This window comes from Eschrichtius robustus, chromosome 2, assembly GCF_028021215.1.
Source record: "Eschrichtius robustus isolate mEscRob2 chromosome 2, mEscRob2.pri, whole genome shotgun sequence".
NCBI lineage: Eukaryota > Metazoa > Chordata > Mammalia > Artiodactyla > Eschrichtiidae > Eschrichtius > Eschrichtius robustus.
The window spans coordinates 70,706,133-70,718,138 of record NC_090825.1 but is presented as its reverse complement, the minus strand read 5'-3'; the positions used below and the strand labels follow the sequence as shown (position 1 = coordinate 70,718,138).

The 12,006-nt window shown below is 36.3% G+C and overlaps 1 protein-coding gene across 10 annotated transcripts in view; it reads left to right on the top strand.

Moving 5' to 3' along the window:
- Window positions 1–12,006, top strand: part of MEF2C (myocyte enhancer factor 2C) — a 144,338-nt gene that overhangs the window by 61,056 nt on the left and 71,276 nt on the right. For all 10 annotated transcript variants that reach the window (XM_068535626.1, XM_068535624.1, XM_068535627.1 and 7 more), the window contains exon 3: window positions 8,915–9,118. In XM_068535626.1, coding sequence (XP_068391727.1) covers window positions 8,915–9,118 — 204 coding nt within the window. The remainder of the gene's footprint in view (window positions 1–8,914; window positions 9,119–12,006) is intronic.

Below are 12,006 nucleotides of genomic sequence, written 5' to 3'. Positions count from 1 at the left end.
TTAAACAAAATAAAATTGGAGAGGAATACTTTAGAACAGTTGCACCATTACTTACTGTCAGGAACAAGCCAGGGGAAGAAAAAGAGCATTTAAGAGGGCATTTCCCTTTTTTTCAATTAAAGATTGTCGTTGCAGACTCTTGACTCCATCCCTAACCCTTTAAACACATAGGAAGACCTAGCGGCTCTGGATTAGAGAGCGCATTGTATCCGTGAACTGCCCATCTTGTCCCTCATTAGTCACTCCTTTTCCTTAACTGGGAGGAAACTGAGAGATTCTTTAGGCTGTGGGTGAGGAGGACTGGATCTAAAATATTTCCATAGGATTACAGTTGTATTCATCGTGACTCTATTTGGACGAAAAAAAACCCTGATAAAACCTCAAAACTTTGAAAATACAATTAGCTAGGTATATTAGTCCCAAACGCGTTCTAAAACTAGGAAACTAATATTACTTTACGAGTTAAAGAAATGAGTAAAAAGTTTCCCCACTCACTGAGCAGACTCACTGATAAGTTCAATAAGATCAGGCTGAAGGAATTCTGATTGGTGGGATGAAGTATCGGAGACCCATAGGTAAAATTATCCTTGCTTCCCTTAGTAATGCATCTGAAGTCATTTAGAGTTAGGCCTCAGTTATTCTCATAGATGTGAATAGCTGCTGTTTCCAAAGGTCTTTTTCTTTCATTTATTCTTTCCTGTAAGGTGCAAGGACTCCTACCGTTAAAACATGGCAGGAAAGTTCTCCTGAGGTGACTTTATGAATGGAGCCAGGATTGGGAGGGTGAACAGAGGCCTGCATGTGGTGTGGAGACTCATGATTAAATGCCCTTTCTGTTACACAGTAGTCTAACTAATTTCCGTGCCCTGTAGGAAATGATACAGGACTTGTCCTCTGTTTTAGAACTTGTTATTTACATTGACTGTGTGTAAATCAGAGACCCACCTTTTTTCATTCTGGCTGTAAACAGGCTTGTATTTGCTACCAACCAAAATGCTTCTCATTCTGTGAAATTTAAATAAACATCCATAAATATAGAACTAGTGTGTGCCCACTAGTGCATGCATGTGGTTCTCACTGGCTTTAGTGGGAATGTCTGGAGGTCTGAGGGCAGAGGTAGCTACAGAGTCCACACAAAAGGAGCTTTGGTTTATTGTCAGAACCTAGAAACCAACTTCTTCTCAATTTTATTATTATTAGTATTTTTTTTTTATTTTAACCTAGAAAGCTGTCCTTATACTAATTAATAAGTTGGGCACTACCCTGCTTGTGCTCATCAGAATTGCTGACATTTCTTAATGTACCTGTACAGTGCTTGATGAGTGGTTGGAGGGGTCCATGCTGTACTGACCTTCAGCCCCTGAAATGCACAGTTGTCTAAAAGAGGGAAGGAACCACTGACTAATGGAAAGAAAGATGGATTTTGTGTGAAGAGGGTTCTATTTCTAGTTCATCAGCGACTAGTTTTGTGACTGTGGATAAGGCAGTTCATGCCTTCGTTTACAGTATCATCTGAGAAATGGGGATGATAAACTGTGCCCAATAATAAGTTAAAAGAGATGCTGTCAAATGGAGCAAGATAGCTTAGAAAGTCTCTGAAAACTTCTTAGAAAAAAGTCACCAAATAAAGTCAACACTCTTATCTAAAAACAGTTATAAAAAATATGATATGCTCCAATTTCACCAACAAACCCACACACAAAATTTGACCCAATCCAGTTTTTCTCCTATTCATTTTTACCAAATGTACATTTTTACTATAAGTTAGTGTGACAAAAAAGAAAAATAACTATGTGAAATTTTCCTCTCTCAGTGGCAAACTTCTTATTAACATAATTTGAGCGTGCATGGAAATTCATTTTTAGCCATTCAGTTTTGATTGCAAAAAAAAAAGAGTAATTATTCCATCCATCTATCCATTCATTCATTCAATGAATATTTAGCCAAGTATTGTTCTGGGACTTCAGGTTACAAGAGCAGACAGGAGATGTTCCGGGCTTTCAAGGGAAGCTTGAGGTTTAGTTGAGAGAGCAGTCTTTTACAGTATGTAACAAGAAGTGACTGAGCCTGATGCATCAGAAAAAAAATACTACCTACCTTGTATATAGTGTTTCACAGTCAACAAGTCACTTACACTTGTGTGTTCCTTAGTTTAACTCTCATCATAACTCTGTAAGATATCTGTTATTACCTCCACTTTACAGGTGAGGAAACTGGGGTACGGGTAAGTTAAACAATTTACCCGAGGCCAAGGACACACGGCTCATACACGGCAGAGCTTAGACTTGATTTTCAATTCCCATGTTTTTGCTTCCACAGTACAGAGCCCCAGTAATGATGCACATATACTGCTTCTTTTTAAATATTTTAATGTGAATTTGCTATTTTATCAATCTGGACAGTTGTTTTTCTGTGCATTTTCAGCACTATACCTAATTTAATATTGTCTACTCCGATTCTTTACAGTCTTTTATATCTCTTCTAACTACAAAAAGAAAGTGATCCAGTTTTATTTCTTGGAATATTAAAATTAGAATGACTATGGTAACATGTTGATGAAGTTGAGTAACCAAAACATAAGACATTCTACAGAATGAAATTGCAGAAATAGATTCTTGTTGTAAACTGTATTCCATTCACTCTAATCTTCCCCTTTACCCAAAGGTCTGTGCTACGTAGCCATAGAATCTGAACATCTAAGTCTGGAATAAATCTTTTAAAGGTGTCTAGTCCAGCTTCCTGTTTAATTCAGGAACGCCTTCTAGACCTTCCTTGATATGCAGCCCTACTTGAACATGTTCAGGAATGAACTGCTTCTTACTTCATGAGACTAGATCCTCTCTTGGACAGTTCTCATCACTGGGTTTCCCCCTGTTTTGAACCTCTTTATGATTTTCAGCAATGCTTTCTAACTCTGCTCTATAGAACAAAACAGAATTAACTCATCTGCCTCTTCACATGGCCACGAAGTCTGCAGATCTTGGAAAGTGTTTGGCATTTCTCTTTTAACTCTCTTTTTCTGGGTTAAACATTCCAGATTCCCTCAATGATTTCTCCTGCAAAATTATTCTCAGACCCTACATCGACCTGTTTGCCATCCTATAGATGCACTAATTTTGTCGGTGTCACCCAGTGTCTTCTTAAAATTCTCAGAGCTGACTATAGTACCAAAGATTAGTTAGTGCTGACTAACTAAGAGATCATTAGGATAATTAGTTCCCACTGTGGAACACTAAAACTTCAGATCCTTTTCCCAAAAACAGCTATCATGTTAGTTTTCCTCCAACCTGAGATTATATAATTCTGTTTTTTTTTTTAATACGAATGAAGACTTTAAAATTACCTCTGTTTCTTGTCGTTTGTGACCCAGCTTTCTGTAGAGAGAGCTATGTATGTATAAAGACTCTACCATCTGCTTGGTTATCACCCAGATTTGTGTAGTGTGTGGATCTGATAAGCATGCAGGCTACATCTTCATCTACACCACTGATAAAAATGGTGCCTGGGACAGGAAAGTTACTCTTGAACTCTGTGGCCCTTTGCAAGAGACTGTCCTTAAAGTTAACACCAATTAATTAATTCATATTTAAATCATCTACATTACTACTAGCTAATCTCAAATATATAATATTGTGATGAGGATTTCATCAAATACGTTGTGAAATACATGTTCTTTAAAAATCTGATCTCATTAGAAAGTTCAGTAAATTTTTGCTCAATGAATGCAGTCATCTGAATTCTTAGATCCTCCCCCCTTTACCTCTGTATCCTGTGATTGTAAAATTCAGTTTTTACCTTCACACTTTTCTTTCCTTCATGGTGAGTCATCAGGGCAAGGAATAAAGACCACTTTTCTCTGAACTTTTTGAACTATTTTTTTCTTTCTTCAAGAAAAGTAAAACAATAAATTGTCAAAAAGACAAGTTTAAAAATTATCTACTTTTAGCAGAAAATTTTATTGAGACATTCAGTTTAAAATAGAGTATTTCCATTCCATAATCCATCGTTCATTGAGTATCCATTGGTCAGTCTTTGTGAGGCCAGAGGTGGGGTCTTCAGGGAGCTCAAAAAGCCAGCAGGAGAGGCAAACTCAAACAACCAATCAACTCTGTAATATTAGAATAAGTCTCATAATAAAGGTTTGTAAAAAGCTCTAGAGGATAACAACGAGGGAGGAGTGTGTTATCTGAATGTGACAATGAAAGCTTCATAGAAGAAGTTGACATTTAAAGGAAGCCTTACAGCACCATGGGAGCCTGCCAGCGGCCAGATGGAAAGGGGGAGGGACGTAATGCCATGATCAGCTTTCTCTGAGTACAAGATAAGAAATAACCAATATGGTAGGTTTCATTTCATATTCATCTTGATTGGGTTAACATCTACTGTTATTTTTCTTGCTCAGTCTAGAAGGATTGGTCAGAAAACAAAAACTGAATTCACCCAACTCTGGATAAAAATACAATTCAGATCATTACACATGACTGGAAATATAACATTATTAGCCAAGGAATATATTTTGATTCAAATGAAGGAAATTCCTTTGGAGCTTTAAGGAATTAAATGACTGTTTTTCCTCCAGCCATGAGGATGAGACATGAACAGGGGAGATATATATTTACATGTAGTAGAAGCCTGCACACCCAGCACCAATGTCTGACGTGGAGAACGCTCAGTCGGTATTGGTCGGCACAATGGCATGTAGAAAATGCTCAATAAAAATTGCTTGAATTACTTTCATGTTTCTGTAAATAGATTTTCCTTATTTCTTTATAAGGAATATAAATTGTATGGAGCTGTATTTAATGAATGTTCCTTTTCTCAATTTCAAATTCTAATTTCAATTATTGATTCATACCTAATAAGTTCTAGAGTAATTGTCAGCATGAGATGTGTGATACCTGCCCTTATGCTAGGATTTAAAACTCGAGGTTAATATAAAACTTAATACTGAATGTCTTAATAAAACATCATCATTACATTTGAGGCTGTTTCAAGAGGTAAAGAAAAAATACATAAAATGCTCAATGTTTACAGAGTAATCTTGCTTTCCATACATATATTACATATGAAGTCTCTTTAATTTTGAAAACTAAATGTAAATTATAGTGCCCACTTAAATAATATTGGTTTTATTCTCTTCTTGGTGCACCTTGATTGATGTAAACACTGGAAAAGAGCATCTCTTTGCCTAACTGCTGTAAAAACAGTTTTCCATCTCACCTAAGGTTCAAAATATGTTATTGAAATAGAAATGGACTTGTCCCCATTACAAACAATTGTCAAGTTATGAAAAATGTAATCATTATAATACATTATTATATTTAAGTATAAAAGCTCTGAATTGCAATCTTTGTCATTGAGTGGCATATTTTAAACAAAGGGTAATATCCCAGTTCTCTTAAGAAAGCTTAATGCTGAAAAACAATTTTATCTAACTGTGAACAATGAGAAAAAGCATTATAAAATACATTTTGAGTATGCTATGAAGAATATGAACATAATACAGAATTAAACTTAGTGCAATTAAGAGTAGGATTTGAAGATATTTTCTTAAATGCTTTAATATAGTCATCATCATTTCAGTTTGCAGTTTTAATGAAAAGAAGCCATATGCACTGACTTTCTGACAGGTATTATTAAATAAGTATGCATTATCCAGCAGCCTATTTGGTTACACAAAAGTTGAGGAGTACCTAAAAGTAAACACAAATAGTGGCTTTAATGATATTTCTGTGCCGAAATGTACTTTGAGGGTGAGTGTTGTAACGTGCTAAATTCTGAGGTTTGAGTACAACAGAAACCATACTGTATCGAGACATTCCACCTACAGTTTGTGGTCATGAAAGTCTGATTAAAAGTGGTTTTAGATATATGAAAGTATTTTGGGTCAGTGCCTTCTGCATTGAACGTACTCTGTAGCCTACTTCACTAAACAAAATACCAATGTGCAAGTATATTTGCATAACTAAATTGCATCTAAGAGAATTATTAAAAGACATTTTGTATAAATCTGTATAATTAATGGTGATACTTTTTAATCCATTCCAAAAAGATAGTCTTTATTTAGCTCATTCCTAATACCAGTCATGACTCATCTGAATGAACCATAATAAAAAAAGTTTCTAAAGTAGTATGATAATCAGATATGAAAATAAAACACTGGCTATATTTTATAAGCACAGTTTAATAAGTCAATAAACATAAAACAGAAGGTGAGACACTGGAAATAAAACACTAGCTGTATTTTATTAGAAGCACTTTAGTAAGACAATCAATAAACATAAAACAGAAGGTGAAACATTGGCAATCATTACAAAGAAAAATTATCCCAGTTGCAACGTAAATAACATATCTGAGTAGATATTGACTAGCCAATGTGGGCTGGTAAATACCTAAATGCTGTATTTTCCAAAGAATGATCAGTGGGAATTCCATAGTTCAGCTTCATCTTTCTATCAGGAAGACTGTAGTAAGATGCTCAAATAGCCTTGATCAGGACTCTTTGAGCCACTAAGACAGGTATATTTTGTAAGTTCTTCTCCTGTAAGTCAACTAAGAAAGGGATGGGAACTAAGATTTATTGAGCTTCTACTTTAAACACAAAGCTTGATACTGTACATATGTTATTTTATGTAATCCTTGCAGCAACACCACAAGTAGGTGTTATCTCCATTTTATAGATGAAAAATCAAACTCGGAGAAAAATAAGATTTGAAGAAGTTAAGTGAATTTCTCATGACTAATAAATAGCAGATCAGCATTCAAATCCAGGGTCCCCTGAATCCAGACCCCATGTTCTTCCCTTTCTATCATGCTGCCTTCAGTGCAGATGTGATTAAAGTATATAATCATTATTAAAGTGTAGATTTATCTTTTTAAAATTCTGTTTATGAGTTGCTAAATAAAAATTTGGTGGGGAAAGCTATCACAGTTTTATATAACATACATCACTTTGATATTTCTAAAAACGACATAATAGTTTTCCCTATTTCGTTTTTTATACTACAGATTTTTAACGTGTGCCCATATGTCTGCTGTTCTAGGCACTGGAGATACAGCAGTGGGCAAAATAAAAATGGTACATGCCCTTGTGGAACGTGCACTGCAGTGGAGGAGACAGACATTAAACAAATGATCACACACAAAATTATACAAGTTATAAAATATGATAAGTACTATAAGAAAAAATAAAGGGTGATGGGTAAAACAATAAGTATTAACAGAAGTGTGGGGAAATGAGACCAGGAAGTCAGCTTTTCTGTCTGCTTGTCCACACTTCCTGTCAACACATTTATTTAGGCGTGTGGGATAGGGGACATTCAAAGTCCACTCAGCGGTCTCTAGTTTGGGTGACTGAGTTTATGGTGAGATGGGGGACCCAGGAAGGGGAGCAGATTCGAGGGTGAAGGTGAGTTTGGGCTTTGGGGGTTTGAGATTCCTAGGACTTTTAGATAGACACGTGAGTGGAAGACATCCATGGGGTGGCTGGAGACAAAGAGAAAGATAAGGAGCGGGACTCGAGATTTAGGAGTTACACCCAAGTAGGTAGTAGATAAAACTCAGCTGACCTCTGCAAGATGGGTTGGATTTGAAGTTGAGGAAAAAAATTTAAATAGTCACCTTTGAAAATAACAACTAAAAGTCAGTCAGCATTTCCCAGGGTAGATGCCTCAAAAACCTGGTTCGGAAGAATGAGAGTAAGTGCTCCTCAAAATAAATAAATAAGCAAAGAAATCAACGTTCTGTCAGCAGTAAGTTTGGGAAGCAGGTTAAAGTTTAAAAAGTTCCTCAGCCTTTAATATACCACTGTGCCTCATTTCCCAAACATATTGGACCATTGAACTTTTGGTCTTAAGGAATATTTTGTAGAAATAATATGCTACAAAAGACCTGCTGGGAAACACTGGACCATGAAGTATAAAGGCTTATACTTAAGAATGTTCATGGTTTTTGGTGGGCAGACTGGAGTTTAATCCAGAGAAGACTGAAACTGGGAATGGTAAAATGCATATTTGCACTGGCAGGTAGAAGTATTTGAAGCCAGAGAGGGGAGCTGTTGTAGCCGGCCCATCAGGAAATGGCAGTGACAAGAGTGAGGTTTTGAAGATTAGGATGAATCGAGGAGGGAATGGTTTCAGACAGGGAGATCGTCTAGGACAGGAAGCTGATAAAGACATGAATGATAGAGCTGCCTGGGAAATAGACAAGAAAGTGTGAACCTGAGAAACATTTTGAGGGAAGGAATTGTGGGACTTGGTAATAGATTAGAGTAAAAGAAGAGAAAGGCAAAGATGGCAATACAGTTTCTGGCTTGGGAGAGGAAGAAATATACACAGAAGAATGAAACCAAAACCCTAACAAGAGTTATGGCTAAAGCACTTCCCAACTCCCTGCTGGATTTCTAGAAAACAGAATACAACTCTGTCTGAAAGTACAGTCAGATCCCTTCAGCGTTTTCAGTTCAATGGCATGAGACTAAACAGTTTTGAGAAATTTTGAACATAGATCTAAAATACTGTGTCCATAATGTCATGTCGAGTCTTCACATGGCCAAAAAATAAGCTCCGAATTTATAATTAAGAAATATGCTAACCCTGCTTAAATTGACTCTTTTAAATCTTGAATTGCTCAAAGAAACATGAACAGTTCTCTGGTCACCTTCATTAAAATGCCCTACATTAAATCTGGCATTTGCAGTTTCACATTCAGCAGCAAGCTAGAAATCACACATTTTCAAATTCTAAGCAGAAATTAGTTTTAGATTTATTTGCTTTCTTTCCAAATGTGTTAGTGCCCGAGGGCTCTGACAACAACACACGTTGTTTTATAAAGGAAAAAAGTACTGTTTTATTTTTAAAGGTCTGCTTTTTTTTTTTTCCTCTTTGAAAAAACGTGTCTGCTTTCTTTTTTCCAGGTGACATTTACGAAGAGGAAATTTGGGTTGATGAAGAAGGCGTATGAGCTGAGCGTGCTGTGTGACTGTGAGATCGCGCTGATCATCTTCAACAGTACCAACAAGCTGTTCCAGTACGCCAGCACGGACATGGACAAGGTGCTGCTCAAGTACACCGAGTACAACGAGCCGCACGAGAGCCGGACGAACTCAGACATCGTGGAGGTGAGCGCGCATGCGTGCCTGGTGAACCCCAAACAGGCAGAGCCGCGGGTGTTCAGACCGCCCCCCTCCCTTCCCCCCACACACAAGCACATCTTCCTTTACCTAAGATGTTCATATTCCCACAGGTGTACCCAGGTTTAAAGCCCCAACTATTACTCCACCCTCTCTCTTTCTCAAAATGCAGGTTAGAGCGGTATGATAATAGGGACTACATGAATCTGGTCCTTGCTAGAAATCAGGCGCCTGGGTCAGGCCACCAGAATGGGGAAGTGTGGCCAGGGGATGGCTCGCCCACATTTTAGATTACTTCTCATGATTTCTTTTAAGTATATACTAGTTTCCCAGCAAAGAAAAAAAGTATTTTAAAATGAGCTCACCCCAACTTTTCATTTGTTTCTCATTTTATGTCTCTTCTTTCTAATTCATTCTTCCTAATGTATTCATGCTGAAGGAGTAAAGACAATTATTCTCCTAGAAATCTTTTCCCCCAAATTATATCATTTAATATAGCATTGTTAACATACATGGAATCAGAAATCTGATGGAAATGAATTTCTAAATGTTACTTGGTATTTTATCAAAGTTAGATTTAAAACATTGTTCCATTGTAACAAAAATAAATAAGCATGATGTTGAAACTCAAAAATATTTTTGATTAGTTAGCATAAGTAACACTGCTGTACAGTTTTAAATGCTTCTCACATGTATCCTATTTAAATGTTATTGCCTTATAGTACCCTTTGTAAGCAATGAATACTAAACCAAAAAGGAAGAGGTGTAATGAGGTATATGTCCCCGTTATACAGAGATATAATGCCCCCCATCTGTCTGTTTTCCTCACCTATCTATCTCCTTGTGGTTTCCTAGATTGTGACTGCTTTCCCAGAATTAAGAGAAAATAAATGTTTCAAAAGTATGTATTCGGCATCAATCTGCCAGAGTACAAGTTATTCTTGCCATTGCTTAAATTGTTTAAACTGGTTTTAAAAAAATCTAGTTCTAATCCTGATCAAATTAATCTGCCTCTCACATCCATCTTCTCTTAACCTGTTATAGTTGTCTAAGATTAATTCTCGTTTCTTTACTTTTATTTGGAAGTTTTTTAAAAGTATTGAGCTGATCAATTAAATTTTTTTATTTTTTGCCTAGTAAGGCCAAGCAGATAATTTCAGAGAAACAAAAGTAGATGATGAGTAGACCTAATGTGTGTATTTAAAATACTTTCAGATTTGCATTACTACACATTTAGTTTTTCATTGACTGATAATTTTAATTGTGGGCTTGCCTTGATCTTGAAATTTAAGATCATTTATAAAACTTACCTAGTATGTATTTCAGAAAGTATTTTATTCATGTACACATATAAGTGTGAAAATACATAAACATAAATATTAACAGACAGTTGTCAGTTGTCAAACCTCATGAGTGCTTTCATGTGCATGCTTGTGTACATTCACACACATTTAACATAAGTTCTGAACAGAAAACAACTCTATACTCAAAACTCCACCTCATTACCAAAATCATTACAACAAACATTGCAGGGTAACAAAAATTTCTGAATTGGAACTTGTCATCAGACTTGAACTGCTCCAGTTCTTAATATGATGGGAAGTGCAGTAGAACCATATTAAACTAGTTGAAAATTTGTTGACTTTTAAAATTTGTTTTCTAAGGAGTTTAAAAATCTATAAAATTGTATTCTGAGGGCTTTGCTCAGCAATACTATGTGGTTTAAAGGAGATTTAAAACTTCACATACTCTAGAGATTTTCATATTCTTGGACGGATGGGTATCTGAGCTAGACTTCTTCAAGGTCATGAGAAGAACATTGGGTTGAAAGTTAAAGGGCTTGCACTTGAACCCTTGCCTTGCACAGTCTTACTGGGTGACAAATGAGCTACTTCTCCCCGGGGGCGGGGGGGTGGGGGCGGGTTTTCTCATCTCAAAAATGAAGGCAGTGAATTTGAAAGTCTGTACAATGTAATTCTTAAAAAAGCAAAAAGAGTAAAGTAGCAACTCCACTATTATCCTGCACTTAACATCAGTAGATGAAAGTTGTGAGTCTCTCAAAACGACATTCTGAGGCTCCTAGACCAAAACTAGAGATGGTTTGATTCTTTGGATGAAAATAACATATAAGTCTAACACGATGTGGGACTGCCCTGCTCAACTACGTGAATCACACAGTCTTCACCCATTCGGCTTTCCCACACCTTAGTAATAACTGAGATGATGGAGAAAGAAGTAAAGTGGGACCCCTAAGCTTGACAAAGTTTATACCATAAAAATACATAGAGTACTCTCCAAAGTGCATTTCACTGAAATCAGTATGCTTGAGATACTTGATGGAGAAGAGGGGATCTGGGTAGGAAGCTGCGTTTTTAACGAGTTTCCCAAGTAATTCTTATACACACTAAGTTTGAAAACCTCTAGAAGACTAAGACATAATTGTGTTGGAGGCTAAGAACCTGTGATACGTCAGGGACTTGAGAAATCCATTCTTAGAATGGATCTAACACAAATTTGAAAGTTAGGGTAGTTTACTACTCCTGGGTAAAATTTTAAATCCTATTTATTTTAATTTAATGTAATACAGTTAACTGAGTAAGTTTAATGAGGAGCATAATATGTTTCATGAAGGGTCATTAGTTTTATATTTCCCATTTGGACCATTACCCCTCTCCCTTAACCTTCTGAAAACAGTTTACTCACAAGAAAAAAAGATTGGCACAGAGAGAGAAATAATATGTTTCCCAGCATTCAGACTGAAATACAAATTTTTGGGCCGTACCAGAGTAGTGTTACAGGGTCATAGGAAATTGTGCAGCACGTGGGTGTTGAAAAAGATTCCTTCTTTTAGCAAAAAAGCTCTTCGTAATTATCAT